Source organism: Lynx rufus, unplaced genomic scaffold (assembly GCF_022079265.1).
Source record: "Lynx rufus isolate CCGP_SWC_20201006 ecotype Redwood Valley unplaced genomic scaffold, mLynRuf1.p SCAF_8, whole genome shotgun sequence".
Lineage (NCBI taxonomy): Eukaryota > Metazoa > Chordata > Mammalia > Carnivora > Felidae > Lynx > Lynx rufus.
The window spans coordinates 105,158,252-105,175,333 of record NW_025814896.1 but is presented as its reverse complement, the minus strand read 5'-3'; the positions used below and the strand labels follow the sequence as shown (position 1 = coordinate 105,175,333).

The window sequence follows — 17,082 nt, the reverse complement described above, 5'->3', positions numbered from 1 at the left end:
GAACAACTTAATGGCAAAAAAAATTTTTTTTAGGGGCACCTATGTGGCTTAGCCGGTCAAGTGTCCTACTCTTAGTTTGGTTCAGGTCATGATCTCACGGTTTTGTGAGTTCGAGCCCCGCATCAGTCTTTGTGCTGACAGTGAGAAGCCTTCTTGAGATTCTCTGTCTCCCTCTTTCTCTGCCCCTCCCCTGCTCACCCTCTGTCTCTCTCTCAAAAATTAATAAACTTGAAAAAAAATAAATTTTTTTTTAGAAAAACGCAATTAAAAAATTTTAGAAATAGTGTGGTGCCTGGGTGGCTCAGGAGGTTAAGCGTCTGACTTCAGCTCAGGTCATGATCTCACAGTTTGTGAGTTCAAGCCTGCATCGGGGTCCGTGCTGACAGCTCAGAGCCTGGAGGCTGCTTCGGAGTCTGTCTCCCTCCCTCTCTCCACTCTGCCCTTCCCTTGCTCGCACTCTGTCTCTCTCTTAAAAACAAACGTTAAAAATTTTTTTTAAATTTCAGAAATAGAAAAATCTAAATAAGAAAAAAATAGAAGATCTGAATAGCCCCTAAAACCAACCAAGGTACACACTCCACACGTAATAAATCCAGTTAACTAGGTGAATGCAACTAAACACTCAAGGAACACAAACTCTTCCAGAAGTGGGAAAAATCATGAAATTGGAATCCCAAGAATGCAAGTATTCTTTGACATGAGAAAATCTATCATTGTAACTTACTACATTGGGGTGCCTGGATGACTCAGTTGGTTGAGTTTAGCTCAGGTCATGATCCCAGAATTGTGGGATCGGGCCCCATGCTGGGCTCCACGCCGCGTCAGAGTCGGCTTGGGATTCTCTCTCTCTCCCTCTGCCCCTTTGCCCCACTAGTGCTCTCTCTCTTTAAAATAAAAAAAACATTTTAAATAAAATTAATTAAATAAGTAAATAAGTCATTTACCACCTTAAGAGATGAAAGGAAACCATACGATCATCTCAAAAGATGCAGACTTTACTACTGTTTAAGAAAACTTATTTTTATAAAAAGATAAAAAGACACATTCCATCGTCATTTTTGACACATTGACATATTCATCGTCATTTTTATTGGGCTACACCATCATAAAGCATACATGATGGACATATCACAAATGATTACATCAACAATACCTAATAGTTATGTAGCACTTGATAGCTTGCAAATCACTTTGCATCCATTATCTATATAATCTAGCCACTCTGAAGGAGGTATTACATTTTTAAAAACATACAAATGAGGAAACAGATTTAAAAGGATGAAGTGATTTGTCCCAAATCCCAATGATTTTCATTCTTTATTTTGTTGGTTCTCTATGATATCCCGTGTTATGTACCAAATAAAAATGAACAGATATCTACAAATAGATAATACATAATAGAAAAACACCACCAAAATTCTTAAGTAAATTCTCCAGTGGTTTTTACATGCTCTTGGAACAAATATAAATAAAAAAATTAACCCTATATTTTATATTCTTAGCCATATCTATCTTTCCTTCTGAAATTTGTAATCTACAATTAAATACTAGTGTTTCAACTTAAAAACTATAGTTCCCTAAAAGGTAGATGAAGCTTGCAGCCTGGTAGTTTCTACCTACCAACTTGCCAACTTACATGTGAGGAACAAGTGAGCATTCCTCTTGGTCCTTAATCCTAACTGGTTGCAGATGACCTATCTACACCACAAGGCTTTGACAACTTGACCTGTGATTTTGGTGTCAAATGAAAGGATGTCATGGGACATGTAGTAGTATTTTCCCTTATTTCTCTAGAGTATGGATATTATGTATAAAACCACATAAGATGATTCTGAAAGGTGGAGAGAGTACGGACTGGTCCTTCTTCAAGACCTGGAGAACAACACAGCACTGAGTTCCTTGGGTTGTGGTTTTTGTTTTGTTTTGTTTTGCTTCATTTATCCCAGACCAGATTCTGACGAAGCTGGCAACTGAGAAGTGTCAATGGGCACAGGCCAAAAAAAGGCCCAAGTCTGTTCTTTCTAGACAAAGGAGGAGGAAAGGAGTGGCCTAGCAAGACAGGCAATTTTTAGACAATACCCATCCTACTCCAGCCAAACACTAAAGACCAACTGGGGAGCCTACACTTCTACCCTCTCCGGTCTGTGATAGGCTCCTCGATGCCCCACCCCCACACCACATTGGTGTCAGAGAGGGTCAAGTCAGGGACAGAATTTTCAAAACCAACCCCTTCCCCATTCCACCCTGGCAGTGTCATTGGAGACACTGTGGGGAGAGTAGGCCTCCAATTCTACCCAGAGACAAGATATTTCTCCCCTTCTTTACTGGTTTGGTGTCAGTAGAGGCCTAGCGGGGAGTTGTAACTCCCCCCCTACCCAGCAGTAGTGAGGACCCCGATCCAGGTGTCAGTAGAGGCCGATGAACCTGCATTTCCAACACCAACTTATAGTAACAAGGCAGTCTCCCCTCAGCCCTTTCTTCACCAGAGCAGTGTCAGAGGAAGCCTGTCCAAACAGAAGCTTTGAACAGGATGCAGAGTCTCATAACATAACACTCAAAATGTCCAGAGTTCAACTGAAAATCACCATCACACACAGAACCAGGAAAATCTGCACTTGCAGGAGAAGGTAACTCACAGATGCCAACACTGAAACGATACAGCTGCTAGAATTACCTGATAAATATTTGAAAACAGCCATCATAAAATGCCTCAATGGACAATTGCAAACATGCTTGACACGCATTTTAAAAAGCCTCGGGAAAAAACAAAAACAAAAACACAGAATACAGAAAATCAAATGGAACAGAAAAATATACCTGAAATAAAACCCAGTGATGGACTCAACATCAGGCTGCAAGGGGCAGAGAAAGAATCAGTGAAGTTGAAGAGAGAACAATATAAAATACCCAACCTGAAGAACAAAGAGAAAATTACTATGGACTGAATTATATGTCAACCACTCCAAAACCACCAATTCATGTTGAAGCCCTAACCGCCCCCCACCCATGGGTGACTAGAGAAAGGGCTTTTAGAAGGTTGAGATTAAATGAGGTCATAAGTATGGGGTCTTAAGCTGATAGAATTGGTAGCCCTGTGAGAACAGGAAGAGAGGATTCTTTCCACACCACATGCACGCACGGAGGAAAGGCTGTGAGGACACGGCAAGAAGGTGGCCATCTACAAGCGAGGAAGAGAACTCTCTTACCAGAAACCAAATCAGCTGGCACCTTGGTCTTGGTCTTCCCAGCCTCTAGAACTATGAGAAATTAATTTCTGTTGCTTGAGCCCCCCAGTCTACAGTATTTTGTAATGGTACCCTCAAGCAGATTTGGGTACCTAGGAGAGGGGTGCTGCTCTAACAAATAACCTTAAAATGTGGACGCATCTTTGGAACTGGGTAACAGGTCGAGTCTGGCGGTTTTGAGGTGCATACTAGAAATATGGATGTTAAAGCCCATTCTGATGAAATCTCAGAAATGAGGAACACATTACTGGACATTGGAAGGAAGGCAATCCTTGTGGTAAAGTGGCAAAGTACCAGGCTGAGCGGTGTTTTAGTGTTTTGTGGAAGGTACAGCTTGTGAGCAATGAAACTGGACGTTCAACACGGACTTCCAAGCAAAGTATTGAATGTGCAGCCTGGGTCCTCCTTCCTGCTTATCACAAAATATGAGAGGAGAGAGAAGAACCGAAGAAGGAACTGTTAAGCAAAAACAAACAAAACAAAAAACAAAACCCTAGAACTTGGAGATTTGGAAAATTCTGTCCACCCATATTGCAAAACTGAGAAAACTGGTTCGGAAGAGAACACTAAGGGTGTGGCTTAAACAACCACTTGAAAAAGAGATCATGGGTGTGACTCATGGGTGTGATTAAGTTCAGCCTTCTTCACAGAAGCCAGGAATAAAAATGGGATTATACCAACAGAAACACTGCCAGCTGGGACTAAAGGGACAGGAAAACTAGACAAATGGAGGAAGACTGGGACTTCTTAGATCCTATAGGACCAGACAATAGGGCTACTCAGCTAGACATGCTCTATGCTTCAAAAAAAGAAGGACTCGAAAGCCAATTTCAGGATCATCAGTTTGAAACTACCTCCTCAGTTTCAGAGGACAAGGACATCACCTCCATTTGAACAGGCCAGATGGCCAACAACCAAAGTTTTGGAGGCAGGGATGCTCAGCAGGGCCTTGGTGGTGGGACTGCTGTACCAGTGGGCCCAGAAAGTGGGATCATGGCCTCAGTGGGTCTGTAAGGTGGGCCATCAAGTCAAAGAGCATTGTTCTCAAGACTTAAGACTCCATGGAGTTTGTCTTGCTATGTTTTGGACTTGCTAGAGACCTCTCACTCTTTCCTTCTTCCCTATTTCTCCCTTTTGGAATGACAATATCTATCATATGCCTGTCCCACAATCATATTTTGTAAACACATAACTTATCTGGTTTTACAGGTTCACAGCTGGACAAGAATTTTGCCTCAGGCTAAATTACACCTCAAGCCTCACACAGATCTGATTTACATGATATTTAGGTAAGACTTCAGACTTGATGCTGGAATGAGTTAAGATCTGAGGGAATGCTGGGATAGAGCAAAGGTATTTTGCATGGTCATGAATTTGGGGGAGCCACGGGCAGAATGCTATGGACTGAATTGTGTGTCCCCCAAATTCATGTTGAAGTGCTCTCAATGTGACTGTATTTGGACACAGAGCTTTTCAGAGGTAATTAAGGTTAAATGAGGTCATAAGGCTGGGGTCCTAACCAGATAGGACTTAAACCTTTACAGGAAGAGAAAGAGAAAGCTTTCTCGCACCTGTAAGCACAAAACAAACAGAAGAGGAAGAAGAAAGAAAGAAAGAAAGAAAGAAAGAAAGAAAGAAAGAAAGAAAGAAAGAAAGAAAGAAAAAAGAAAAAGGGGGAAAAAAGGCTGGACACAGCAAGAACATGGCCTTCTGCAATCCAGGAAGAGAGCCCTCACCAGAGGCCAAAGCTGACACCTTGATCTTGGACTTCCCAGCCTCCAAAACTGAGAAATTCTGTTGTTTGAGCCACCCAGTCTATGGTGTTTTGTTATGGTAGCCTGAGAAGAGGGAGATAAAACATACTGGGGGGAAAGAGGAAGAAAAACAGAGCCTCAGGAACCTTCAGAACTACAATCAAAGATCTAACATTCATGTCATCAGGGTCCTGGAAGGAGAGAAGGAGTGAGGGCCGAAAAATGTATTCAAATAAATGAGGGCTAAATGTTCCCCAAATATGGCAAAAGACATAAACCTACAGATTGAAGTTCATAAAGCAGGATAAACTCAAAGAAATCCACATCAAGACACACAAACTTGTGAAAACTAAAAACACAGTACTCAAAACGTGTGCAATGACAACCTTTGAAGTTTCAATGAAAAAAATATATATACAAAGACATCGTCTGCTTCTACGCAAGAGTAAAATGGTGAAAGGTAAGTATTTTGGAGTCTTTTCAAGTCTTTCACAATCCAATACGCAGTGTCAGTTCAGGTCTACAACTAAATTTTACTATGGTATGAATAAGCTTAAAGTACTAACTACAGACAATTGAGGTAACATCTTTATAAATAAGCACATTCTCAGGGAACTTAGCTTAAAATTGGTAGCTTAAAATAGACTGAAAACATCAAAGGTCCCTGCTGTACTTTCTAGGCTGTCAGTCTTGACCCTTGGAGTTAACGCGATTCTTAGCAGGCAGCAAATCAGCAAGCAAGATCTCAAAGACAGAAAGTGCAGAAGCAGACTGCCAGGCCAGTGTTCCTTGGCTTCAGGGTAGAAACTGCAACTGACCAACTGATGAATATTTCCCCAGTTGGGAGCACTCGTTTGAGCAGTTATCTCAATCAACATTTCTTGAGTTCATTCCCCTGGTTCTCTTTCTCTCTCCTTCCCATCTACCTCCTAAGTGCCCTTGTACTTGAGCCTAAGGACAACTTCCCTTTCACCTCCACTCTCAACCCTGGACAAACTCATTGTGAATTCTCAATCTCTTATTTCTGCCTCTGCAACTTCCCTAAAGAACCACTCATCTCTTTAAAACTCCATCTCCTTAGCATTAAGAGACGACCCAGCCCAGACAAGATGTCTTCTTTCCATCATCGCACACCCTGTTTCTCTCTCAAGGATTTGGAAGCTTACATACACATTAGGGTGCTGGAAATAATCTTCCTCTTTCCCCAGGGAAATTCAAAGTCCTCTGTTGCACTGAAAAAAATGTAAAACTCCTCCTTCACATTCTAAGTAAGCTATGTCCCACGTCAACAATGACTTCTCCATTAATATCTTGTTTGTAACACATTCTTAAGCTCCTTTGTAGCGCTCGCACCACGTTTAGTAAATGTTCAATAAAAATCTTCCAAATGTACCACATTTACATAGTCTTTACCCAGTATGAATTCTCTTTTGCTGGCCAAAGGCTGAATGCTCACTAAAGGCTTTTCCATATTCTTTGGTTTTCCCTCCAGCATGAGTTTTCTGATGTTGAGAAAGGGATGAACTCTGGCTGAAAGCTTTTCCACATTCCTTACACTTATAGGGTTTTTCTCCAGTGTGAGTTTTCTGATGCTTTGTAAGAGATGAGCTCTGGCTGAAAGCTTTTCCACAGTCCTTACACTTGTAAGGTTTCTCTCCAGTGTGTGTTCTCTGATGACGAATGAGGGCTGAGCGGTCACTGAAGGCTTTGGCACAATCATTGCATTTATAGGGTTTCTCCCCAGTGTGAGTTCTCTGGTGTTGAGTCAGGGCTGAACAGTAGCCAAAGGCTTTCCCACACTCATTACACTCATAAGGCCTCTCCCCAGTATGAGTTCTCTGGTGCTGAATAAGGCCTGATCGATCGCTAAAGGCTTTCCCACATTCATTACACTTATAGGGTTTCTCTCCAGTGTGAATGACCTGATGCTGGGTAAGGAATGTGCTTTGGCTAAAGGCCTTCCCACATTCATTACACTCATAAGGTTTCTCTCCAGTATGGATTCGCTGATGTTGAGTGAGGTATGAGCTCTGATTAAAGGCCTTCCCACATTCATTGCATTCATAGGGTTTCTCTCCAGTATGAATTATATGATGCCGAATAAGGGCAGAGCGGTGACTGAAGGCTTTCCCACATTCATGACACTCGTAGGGTTTCTCTCCAGTATGAATTCTCTGGTGTAGAGTAAGATGTATACTCTGGCTAAAAGCTTTACCACATTCATTACATTCGTAGGGTTTTTCTCCTGTGTGAATTCTCTGATGCAAGACAAAAGCTGAGTAGTAACTAAAGGCTTTCTCACACTCATTACACTGCCAAGGTTTCTTTTCTGCACAAACTTTCTCGTGCCTCATTAGATCCGAATTTTGTTTTAAGTTCTTTTTAAATGAATCACAGTTATGTAGTCTCTCTCCTTGCTGTTGAACAAGTAATGACCTTCGACTCAAACTTCTCCCAAATTCGTGACACTGGTAACTTCTCTCCCCAGAAGATTTCTTCTGAGCGACAACCTCCTGTATTAAATGTTTCTCATGGTTTTCCTGCTGACTCTCTGAAGAATCCTCGTATTCACTGGAACTTTCCTTTGGAAATCTTGCTATTAACACCCCAGGGGCTGATTCTGCTTCAGAAATATCCTGCTCTGGAGTTAGGTCCTTACTCTCTGGTCTTGTCTCCCAGTCTGAAAGAAACAAAAATACCCATGTACCATTTCCTACACAGGAAAGAAAAATATTTGATGTGGTAGGAAAATAATGAAAAACAAAGCAGTGAAAAAATGCTTACAGGGAACACAGGAACTCGAAAGCTCTCAAAAATAGCTTTGCAATCTTGAGAGAACATGAGAAAACAAAGATGGGGGGGCAAAGAAGTTCAGCTGCACAAAAGGGAGACAGTGAGCAGGTACTCAAAATTCCTCTACCTAGTAGGGTAGGAGATGAGAAAGAATAACAGAGAAGAAGACTAAACAGAGGTGATGTGGGGAAATGGCAGATAAGATTTTAGAAACCGGGTGTGGCAGAGACAGAGAAGACAGTCTTTCAGGGATTGCCCCCTATTACCCCCTCACTGGAGCTTCTGTGCTTCGTGCTTTGAGAATAGCCATCAGTAGCTGATCTCCTTGCCACCAATCCTTCCCCATCCTAGTATTTCCCAATCACTGCTAACAGACTAACCTTCAAAACTGTCACTGTTAAACAAAAATCTCTGGTGGTTCTGTTGCCTCAAGAGGAGACACAGATTCTCTAAGCTAGCATTCAACGTGGTCCAGATCGACAAATTTACACCATCACAATGCTTGGTGATTAAGAAGTAACTGATTGGGGTGCCTGGGTGGCTCAGTCAGTTAAGCGTCTGACTTCAGCTCAGGTCATGATCTCACAGTCTGTGGGTTCGAGCCCTGCGTCGGGCTCTGTGCTGACAGCTCAGAGCCTGGAGCCTGCTTGGGATTCTGTGTCTCCTCTCTGTTCCTCCCCCGCTTACACACTCTCTCTCTCTCTCTCTCTTTCTCAGAAATAAAGATTAAAAAAAAAAGAAGTAACTGATCACCTTTGATTGCCCAATAACAACAAACTATAAACAATTAAATGGAATGAAGTTTAAAAAAAAAAAATGAGGGGCGCCTGGGTGGCTCAGTCAGTTAAGCGTCCAACTTTTGATTTCAGCTTAGGTCATGATCTCGTGGTTTGTAAGTTCCAGCCCCGCGTCGGGCTCTGCACTGACAGTGCAGAGGCTGCTTGGGATTCTCTCTCCCTCTCTGTCTAACCCTCCCCTGATCACATGCTCTTGCTCTCTCTCTTTCTCTCTCTCTCTCAAAATAAACAAATAAACTTAAAAATATATACGTTTAAAAAAATGAGCAGCATGTAGGGAGGAGAAGGCCAAATCTCTACATGCTCAGATTGGTCCCAACTTGTCAGGATACCCGCTCCAAATCCTAGGCTTCTGAGTAAGAATTTTGGGATTAAAGTTAAAAATGCTAAAAATGTTTATTTTCAGGCTTAAACGGTCTTTAATTTCTATTCCAACCATGACTCTACATAAAATAAATCAATATAGGGGCACCTGAGTGGCTCAGTCGGTTGGGCGTCTGACTTCAGCTCAGGTCATGATCTCGCAGTCTGTGAGTTCTAGCCCCGCGTCGGCCCTGTGCTGACAGCTTGGAGCCTGGAACCTGCTTCGGATTCTGTGTCTCCCTCTCTCTCTCTGCCCCTCCCCCGCTTATGCTCTGTCTCTCTCACTCTCAAAAATAAATAACTGTTAAAAAAAATTTTATTAAAGGGGTGCCTGGGTGGCTCAGTCAGTTGAGCTTCTGACTTAGGCTCAGGTCATGATCTCACAGTCTGTGAATTCAAGTCCCGCGTCGGTCTCTGTGCTGACAGCTTGGAGCCTGGAGCCTGCTTCAGATTCTGTGTCTCCCTCTCTCTCTGACCCTCCCCCGTTCATGCTCTCTCTCTCTCTGTCTCAAAAATAAATAAACATTGGGGCGCCTGGGTGGCTCAGTCAGTTAAGCGTCCGACTTCGGCTCAGGTCATGATCTCACGGTCCGTGAGTTCAAGCCCCGCGTCGGGCTCTGTGCTGACAGCTCAGAGCCTGGAGCCTGTTTCGGATTCTGTGTCTCCCTCTCTCTCTGACCCTCCCCCATTCATGCTCTGTCTCTCTCTGTCTGAAAAATAAATTAAAAAAAAAAAAAAAGTTAAAAAATTTTTTAAAAAAGATTAAAAAAAATAATAAATAAATAAACATTAAAAAATAAAAATAAAATAACTAAAAAAATAAATAAATAAAGTAAATCAATATAATACAATGTTGTGAGCTACACATCATAATCAGGGAAGTGCCTGGGATTTTAAAAAGCAAATAGACAGAAATAAGTTAAAGGCAAATGGACTTTCAGCTAAGGGGAGTGGAGGAATTAAATCCCAAATATTTGGAGAACACACAGTTGGCGGAAGAAAATAAGAGACTGCTTGTCTGGTGTTAAGGGTTCGAGTTGGAGAATACAGAAGATAAAACGGTTAGGCAGGTAGTAACAAAAGCTTTAGAAGCAGGTAGAATAATACAGAACTGGCAGAGTGGGGAATCTAGTAGCGATATGCTGCGTCAGTTAGATAAGGGTAAGACCAAAGGAAGTAAAACTAGCTGGCAGTCTATTGCAGTATCTAGTTGGATAGAAATGATCAGGTCAAATTCATGGTATCTATCACAAAAAAGTTACCAGGACTTAATAGTTATCATTTACTTAGCATTTAGCTAGGTACTAGTCAAAGCATTTAAGCATTTCTCTTGGATTACTTGATTTGATCCTCACAGCAAATCTAGGAGTTAAGTGCAATCATTATCCCCATTTTATTTTATTTTTTATTTATTTATTTATTTTCAACGTTTTATTTTATTTTTTGGGACAGAGAAAGACAGAGCATGAATGGGGGAGGGGCAGAGAGAGGGAGACACAGAATCGGAAACAGGCTCCAGGCTCTGAGCCATCAGCCCAGAGCCTGACGCAGGGCTCGAACTCACAGACCGCGAGATCGTGACCTGGCTGAAGTCGGACGCTTAACCGACTGCGCCACCCAGGCGCCCCCATTATCCCCATTTTATAGCTGGGGAATTTGAGTCACAGAGAGGATAATTCACTTGTCAAAGGTCACAGGGCTAGTAAGTAGTTGAGACCGGCTTTGAACAAAGTGGTTTCAAAATCTGCACTCAACCACTATACTATGCTGTGTCCACTTACATAGAGAGAAAGGCAAGGGGAAACTCAGAGATTGATTTTTAGTCAATCTGTGACAATCTGGTCTGAGACAAAAAGTCACCTTATCCTGCAGAGATAAAAAATATATGAAAAAGCCTAGTTTAGAACCTAACACCCAAACATATAATTAACAAATATTAAAACGTTGATTTCATGGGAATGCAAGCTGGTGCAGCCACTCTGGAAAACAGTGTGAAGGTTCCTCAAAAAACTAAAAATAGGGGCGCCTGGGTGGCTCAGTCGGTTAAGCGTCCGACTTCAGCTCAGGTCACGATCTCGCGGTCTGTGGGTTCGAGCCCCGCGTCGGGCTCTGGGCTGATGGCTCAGAGCCTGGAGCCTGCTTCCGATTCTCTGTCTCCCTCTCTCTCTGCCCCTCCCCCATTCATGCTCTGTCTCTCTCTGTCTCAAAAATAAAAGGTTAAAAAAAAAAAATTAAAAAAAAAAAAAACTAAAAATAGAACTATGCTATGACCCAGCAATTGCACTACTAGGTATTTATCCAAGGGATACAGGTGTGCTGTTTCGAAGGGACACATGCACCCCCATGTTTATAGCAGCACTATCAACAATAGCCAAAGTATGGAAAGAGCCCAAATGTCCATCGATGGATGAATAAAGAAGATGTGTGTATATATATATATATATATATATATATATATATATATATATACATACACACACACACAATGGAGTATTACTCGACAACCAAAAAGAATGAAATCTTGCCATTTGCAACTACGTGGATGGAACTGGAGGGTATTATGCTAAGTAAAATTAGTCAGAGAAAGACAAATATCATATGACTTCACTCCTATGAGGACTTTAAGAGACAAAACAGATGAACATAAGGGAAGGGAAGCAAAAATAATATAAAAACAGGGAGGGGGACAAAACAGAAGAGACTCATAAATATGGAGAACAAACAGAGGGTTACTGGAGGGGGTGTGGGAGGGGGGATGGGCTAAATGGGTAAGGGGCACTAAGGAATGTACTCCTGAAATCACTGTTGCACTATATGCTAACTAATTTGGATGTAAATTTAAAAAATAAAATAAAAATAAAAGACCTAAAAAAAAAAAAAAAAAAGAAACAATCATGCTTAGTGAATTTTCAGGATACAATTATCCCCAGGTAGGAAATAAATATGGTTTAAATGGTGACTCATCAAAAAAAAAAAAAAAAATGTTGATTTCATTGTACCTTATCTGGGGAAAAGAATTGGTTTGAAAGGGTGGAAACTATTACTTTCTAAAAAAAAATTTTTTTTTTTAATTATGAATTTTAATAGATGACCATCCACAGAGCTGGAATGTGGCATGGGAGAAAGGGACTTCACTTCAACTTTTTCACGGGTCTAACGAAATCTGGAAAGGCTCCTCCACAAGCACTTTGAAGATGCTTTGGTCCATTTGATCCCAATGACCACCTGGGTTTTATGTCATCACTCACCTGAAAGAGCTGCTTTTGAGACTTCTCTCTCCAGCTCCTTTCCGCACTCCAACGGAGAGATCGCATCAGGCTTGGAAATTGGAAGCCCTGCTCATGGGAAAAGAAAAATTAGTTTGGTCAACAGTTCGGTATGATTTCCTTGGTTGTTAGGAGAGACAGCATAAGAGAAAGAAAGAGAGAGGCTGGTTTTGGATTTCTCCCTCAATGGTGCTTAAAAGAAGGGAGGAAGAGGATATGGGGTCTATCTGAGCAGAACAACTGAGTCTCTATTAAAAGAATAACCATCCATTTCTTAAGAGGTATCTTCACTAGAATTTCATCTCAACATCCTTGGTCATGGAGTAGAGAAGAAGGATGCTACCACCTAGGCAAATATAATCAAAAGGTATCCATCTCTAACTGTGGGAGGGTTAAACGTGTATCCAGAAACAAAAGTAGACATTGCCTGTCTCAGGACTTACACGACGATGAAGAATCCTTGAATCTAAGAACCTCAGAACTCCTAGGAACTAAGGAAGCAAAGAAACCACACTGGGTAAGTTCAAAGTGGAGGAGGGAGCTGTCCTTACCCAGCAAGACCAGATTCCTGTGCTTCTCAGGCACATCTCCCTGAGGAGGGTTCAGCTGCTTCCACTGGGTGAGAGCCTCGGCCATATCCCTGATTACCAATGACTCCTGAAAAAGCAAACACACCAGTGCTCACCAAGGGATCTTCCAGAAGCCTCTGAGAAGCACTCAGAGCAGAAAGAGAGGATGGACACGAGGGTTAGACAAAATGACGTGTAACATCCCTTCCAACAGTAAGATTATCTGGTGTATCTGTATCCACAGACTCACTCCTTGCCTCAATGTATCAGAATTGCATGTAACCGGAAAGAAGAAAGGAACCTTCGTTGTAAAATCTGAAGGCACCAAGTCATTAGTTTATGCATTGGTAAATTAAATTATAGAACTACAGACATCGTTACCATTTAGACATGGGAAAGTGGAGAAAATATAATTATGAGTTAACTATGTTCTTTGTGATATGGTTTTAAAATATAAGGGGTTCAAGAAATAGGAAACAGTTTTCTCTCTAATTCTCCTTTGAGAACACAATCAGTCCAATACGTATTAAAAATTAAGATGTTTGCTACACGTCACAGAATATATATTTATTTGTAAAACAGTGTCTCAAGCCCAAAGTATGAAAGTTCCTAACGTGTTCTCACCATTTCTCATAGTGGCCCTGATCAATCTGATAGCCCCCGTCCTTTGCTCCATCTACTTTCTAACCTATCTTACACGACTCCCCCCATGTTCCCTGTGTTCCAGTTGGTGGCTGCCTTTCAGCTGCTTGAAATGTGTGCCACACTCCCTTTTACTCCTTTCTACATGCTGCTTCCTGTTCTTGAATGTTCTACCCCATCTGATCCTTTCAGCTATTTAAAAAAAAAAAAATTTTTTTTTTAATGCTTATTTATTTTTGAGAGAGAGAGAGAGAGAGAGAGAGAGACAGAGCGCGAGCAGGGGAGGTACACAGAGAGAGAGGGAGACACAGAATCCCCAGCAGGCTCCAGGCTCCAAGCTGTAAGCACAGCGGGGCCTTTCAGCTATTTTAATCCTACTCACACTTCAGATCTCAGCTCAGGTGTTACCTCCTCAGAGAAGCCTTCCCTGGGCTTGTAGGGTTGTAGCACCAAGTTCACTTCTCTTGGGTTTTGCACACACTGAGGGGAGTTTGTGATTAATGTCTGTCTCTCTCATTAGACAGTGAGCTCCATGAGAACAGAGGCTAACCGGGTCCAATTTTGCTCACTGAAGCAACCCTAGTTATCTGGCACAGCGCAGGAACACTAAGTATGTGTCAAACAGCTGAATGAAGGAAGGAACACAGGAAGTTTGCACGGGATGTTCTATAAAAGTGTGCATGGGAGGGGCGCCTGGGTGGCTTGGTTAAGCATCTGACTCTTGATTTCAACTCAGGTCATGATCTCACAGTTCATGAGTTTAAGCCCCACATCAGGCTCTGTGCTGATAGTGTGGAGCCTGCTTGGGATTCTCTGTCTCCCTCTCTCTCTCTGCCCCTCCCCCACTCACTCTCGCTCAAAAAAACAATATGCGTGGGAAGAGAGGTGGAGAGGGGAACAGAACATATCATACATTGAAAACACTGCAGGAGGGCAAGCCTAACCTTGATCTAGATGGCAGGCACACAGTTCAGACTGTCTACTAAAATGTAGGGAAAGGGAACAGAGTGGGTAATGGTCCTCTGAATCTATAGCTGAATCGATTTCCTGATAAGACAGATGTCTAATAATTTTTCTAATTCTACACGAAAAAAACTTTCTGTACAACTTTAACTGTGATACATTAAAACAGACCAGTCTCTGGGATGCTAGCAAATGAAACAGTCTTGTCTTGCTTTGAACCACCACTTTTGCCATAGCTCCCTGAGCGCATAAATGAATATACTGGGTGATTTTGCTTGTAGTCAGCATTCTAACGTTTATGACACAGCCCTCTAAAACAACTGGTAAAATAATTCGCATAATAAAATAAAGTTAAAAGAACTACCTATTTGGAAAATCTCCTGCTCGAAATAACTTAACTCTTTATTTCCCACATTTCATGACCTGAGCTAAAGTCTGAGGCTTCACAGACTGAGCCACCCAGTTGCCTCTATTTACGTTTCTGGTCCCTTAAGACCATATGCCTCGGGAGTGATCACACAGCAATACAATTTTTATGGTCTTCTCTCTTTACAAACAATGCTAACAGTAACAGACTAACTGGCATTCCTTTTAGACTTTAGTTCCCTGAGAGAATCACAGCAGTCAAACTCGTTTATGGAGTTGCTGCCCTGTGTGCATGTGCTGGAGTTGGAAGACACAGGAAGATCAACCGGAAACTGTCCAGCAGATGCTACTTTCTCTCCCCTGTTTTCTGAACGAGATCTACAAATTCAGATCAGAGCCCCCAGTGTTTCACAGTGTGCTGTGAGGCAGGTCTGAAGTTGTCAAACAGTCCCAGTGCCTTTCCCAGAGTCTGCCATTGTCTCATCATCCGAGGCCAGATCCAGCAGAAGCATCTTGACTAACTTCCCTTCAGTCCGAGGGAGGCGTGTTTCATCTTGCCGGGCCTCTACAAACTTTCGTGGGGCTTTATTTACTTTTGGAATGAGACCCAGTGTAGGTTTTCTTGCAGTCTGGCTATGGACCTAAGCTTCCCTTACCACACTTCAGGTCACTCTACAGTGACACACATAGCCTTTGAAGACCTCCAACTCACTTATAGACTTTTGGCCAAAGCCAAAGCAATACAGAATAATTCTGTATTCTATTCTCTAATTACCTACTCTCATATTTTCCAAAGTGCGGTTTTTATCCCGGTATTTTTTATCCCAAGTTCTCTAGAGGATGGGGGGTGGGGGGGGAGGAAAACCTCTTCCAAGGCCTTTTAGGACTTGTCTGTACCAGTCATTTCTGTATGAAATGACTTTCATTTTTGCTGATTAGCTATCTTTTTTTTTTTTTTTAATCTCTATCTTATTTCCTCAGTAAATTTCATGAGGCAGGGAAACTGGCTTTTATCACTTTGCATCTGACCACGAGGCCAATGACAGTACTGAAGAGCTTAGTAAGAGTGAATCAAGTACTAAGTGGATCAAGAAGTAATGCTGAAAGGAAAGTTCTGCACAAGTAAGGAGCATTTACTGTCAGGCTCGTCACTCATCATTTTATCAGGATGAACCCAGTGGTCTAGGAAACAGGGCTGAGCGATTCCATAACAATGGCAGAAACTGTATTCCTGTTGTGAGAACAAAAGAAAAAAAAAGAAAACTAAACCCACCTGGGACGCAGCGGTCAGCAACACAGTGATCATGCCATTTTCTTTAGGGTTTTCAGCACCGGGAAGGTTTGAGTCCTCAGAAAGCGACCCTACAAGTGGAGATAGGAGCCATGACGATTACTCTTGCCTTGCAGTAAACTTGCAGAAACTTCCATACACAGCTACTTGTCACCTAAGAAAAGTCAACACAGGAAATCAAGGCACAATCCCGCAACATCCCTGAATCAAGACAAACACGACCTCCCATTCCTCCTATCCTCTGCGCTTAAATTCTAGTAGAACTCTGCAATGAACATCTAGACACATAAATTAAATACATTATTTCTATCTATCATCTGCTGAATGACAAAGTAATACTCAAGAGTCTGTCCATCCGTTCCTCACTTAATGGTTCATTCCTGTCCTATTCAAGAATCACAGGATGAAGGAAGACTAGTTAAATTCCTTTTGAACACTGGCTTTTCAGATATAATACTGGCATTCTTAGAAAAGCGAGGAGTCTTATGGGAGGAAAAAAATCTAGTCTTCTAAACAAATCCTGTGACTTCTAGAAACCTCACTTTCTGCATCTGCAAATGGGCACAACAATCTTCTTCCTACCACCTTACAGGGTTCCCGTGAGGACAAAACAAAGTCATTATCAAAAGCCAAATTGTCGGGGTGCCTGGGTGGCTCAGTCGGTTAAGCGGTCGGCTCAGGTCATGATCTCGCGGTCCGTGGGTTCGAGCCCCGCGTCGGGCTCTGTGCTGACAGCTCAGAGCCTGGAGCCTGTTTCAGATTCTGTGTCTCCCTCTCTCTCTCTCTGACCCTCCCCCCTTCATGCTCTGTCTCTCTCTGTCTCAAAAATAAATAAACATTAAAAAAAATTTAAAAAAAAAGCCAAATTGTCAAATCTGGTGATCTGGGGGACAAGGGAGGCACACATGATCCTAAAGACGCGCAGGGCAATGGGGTAGCGGGCTCTCCCTCAAAACCCTAACGGGAAACCAACCAGTTGGTAAGGGCTGTCGTCTCACAGAGGTGATGCTTCTCCTTCCAGAGCCTGCCCCAG

At 42.2% G+C, this 17,082-nt stretch overlaps 1 protein-coding gene across 1 annotated transcript; it reads right to left on the bottom strand.

The window, feature by feature from the left end:
- Window positions 1–4,925: 4,925 nt before the first annotated feature.
- Window positions 4,926–16,193, bottom strand: ZNF892 (zinc finger protein 892). Its single transcript, XM_047068879.1, has 4 exons — window positions 16,032–16,193; window positions 12,770–12,875; window positions 12,201–12,287; window positions 4,926–7,679 (listed from the first exon to the last, which is right to left on the bottom strand). Exons 1-4 carry the CDS (start codon window positions 16,062–16,064, stop codon window positions 6,409–6,411), a joined length of 1,497 nt encoding a protein of 498 aa, XP_046924835.1. The 5' UTR covers window positions 16,065–16,193; the 3' UTR covers window positions 4,926–6,408.
- Window positions 16,194–17,082: the final 889 nt, after the last annotated feature.

Coding starts and splice junctions, on each gene's coding strand:
- ZNF892 (XM_047068879.1), bottom strand. CDS start 16,064: ATGATCACTGTGTTGCTGACCGCTGCGTCCCAG. Junction 12,876..16,031: donor TGCTGACCGCTGCGTCCCAG/GTGGGTTTAGTT, acceptor TTGCTTTTTCAG/GAGTCATTGGTAATCAGGGA. Junction 12,288..12,769: donor CAGGAATCTGGTCTTGCTGG/GTAAGGACAGCT, acceptor TCCCATGAGCAG/GGCTTCCAATTTCCAAGCCT.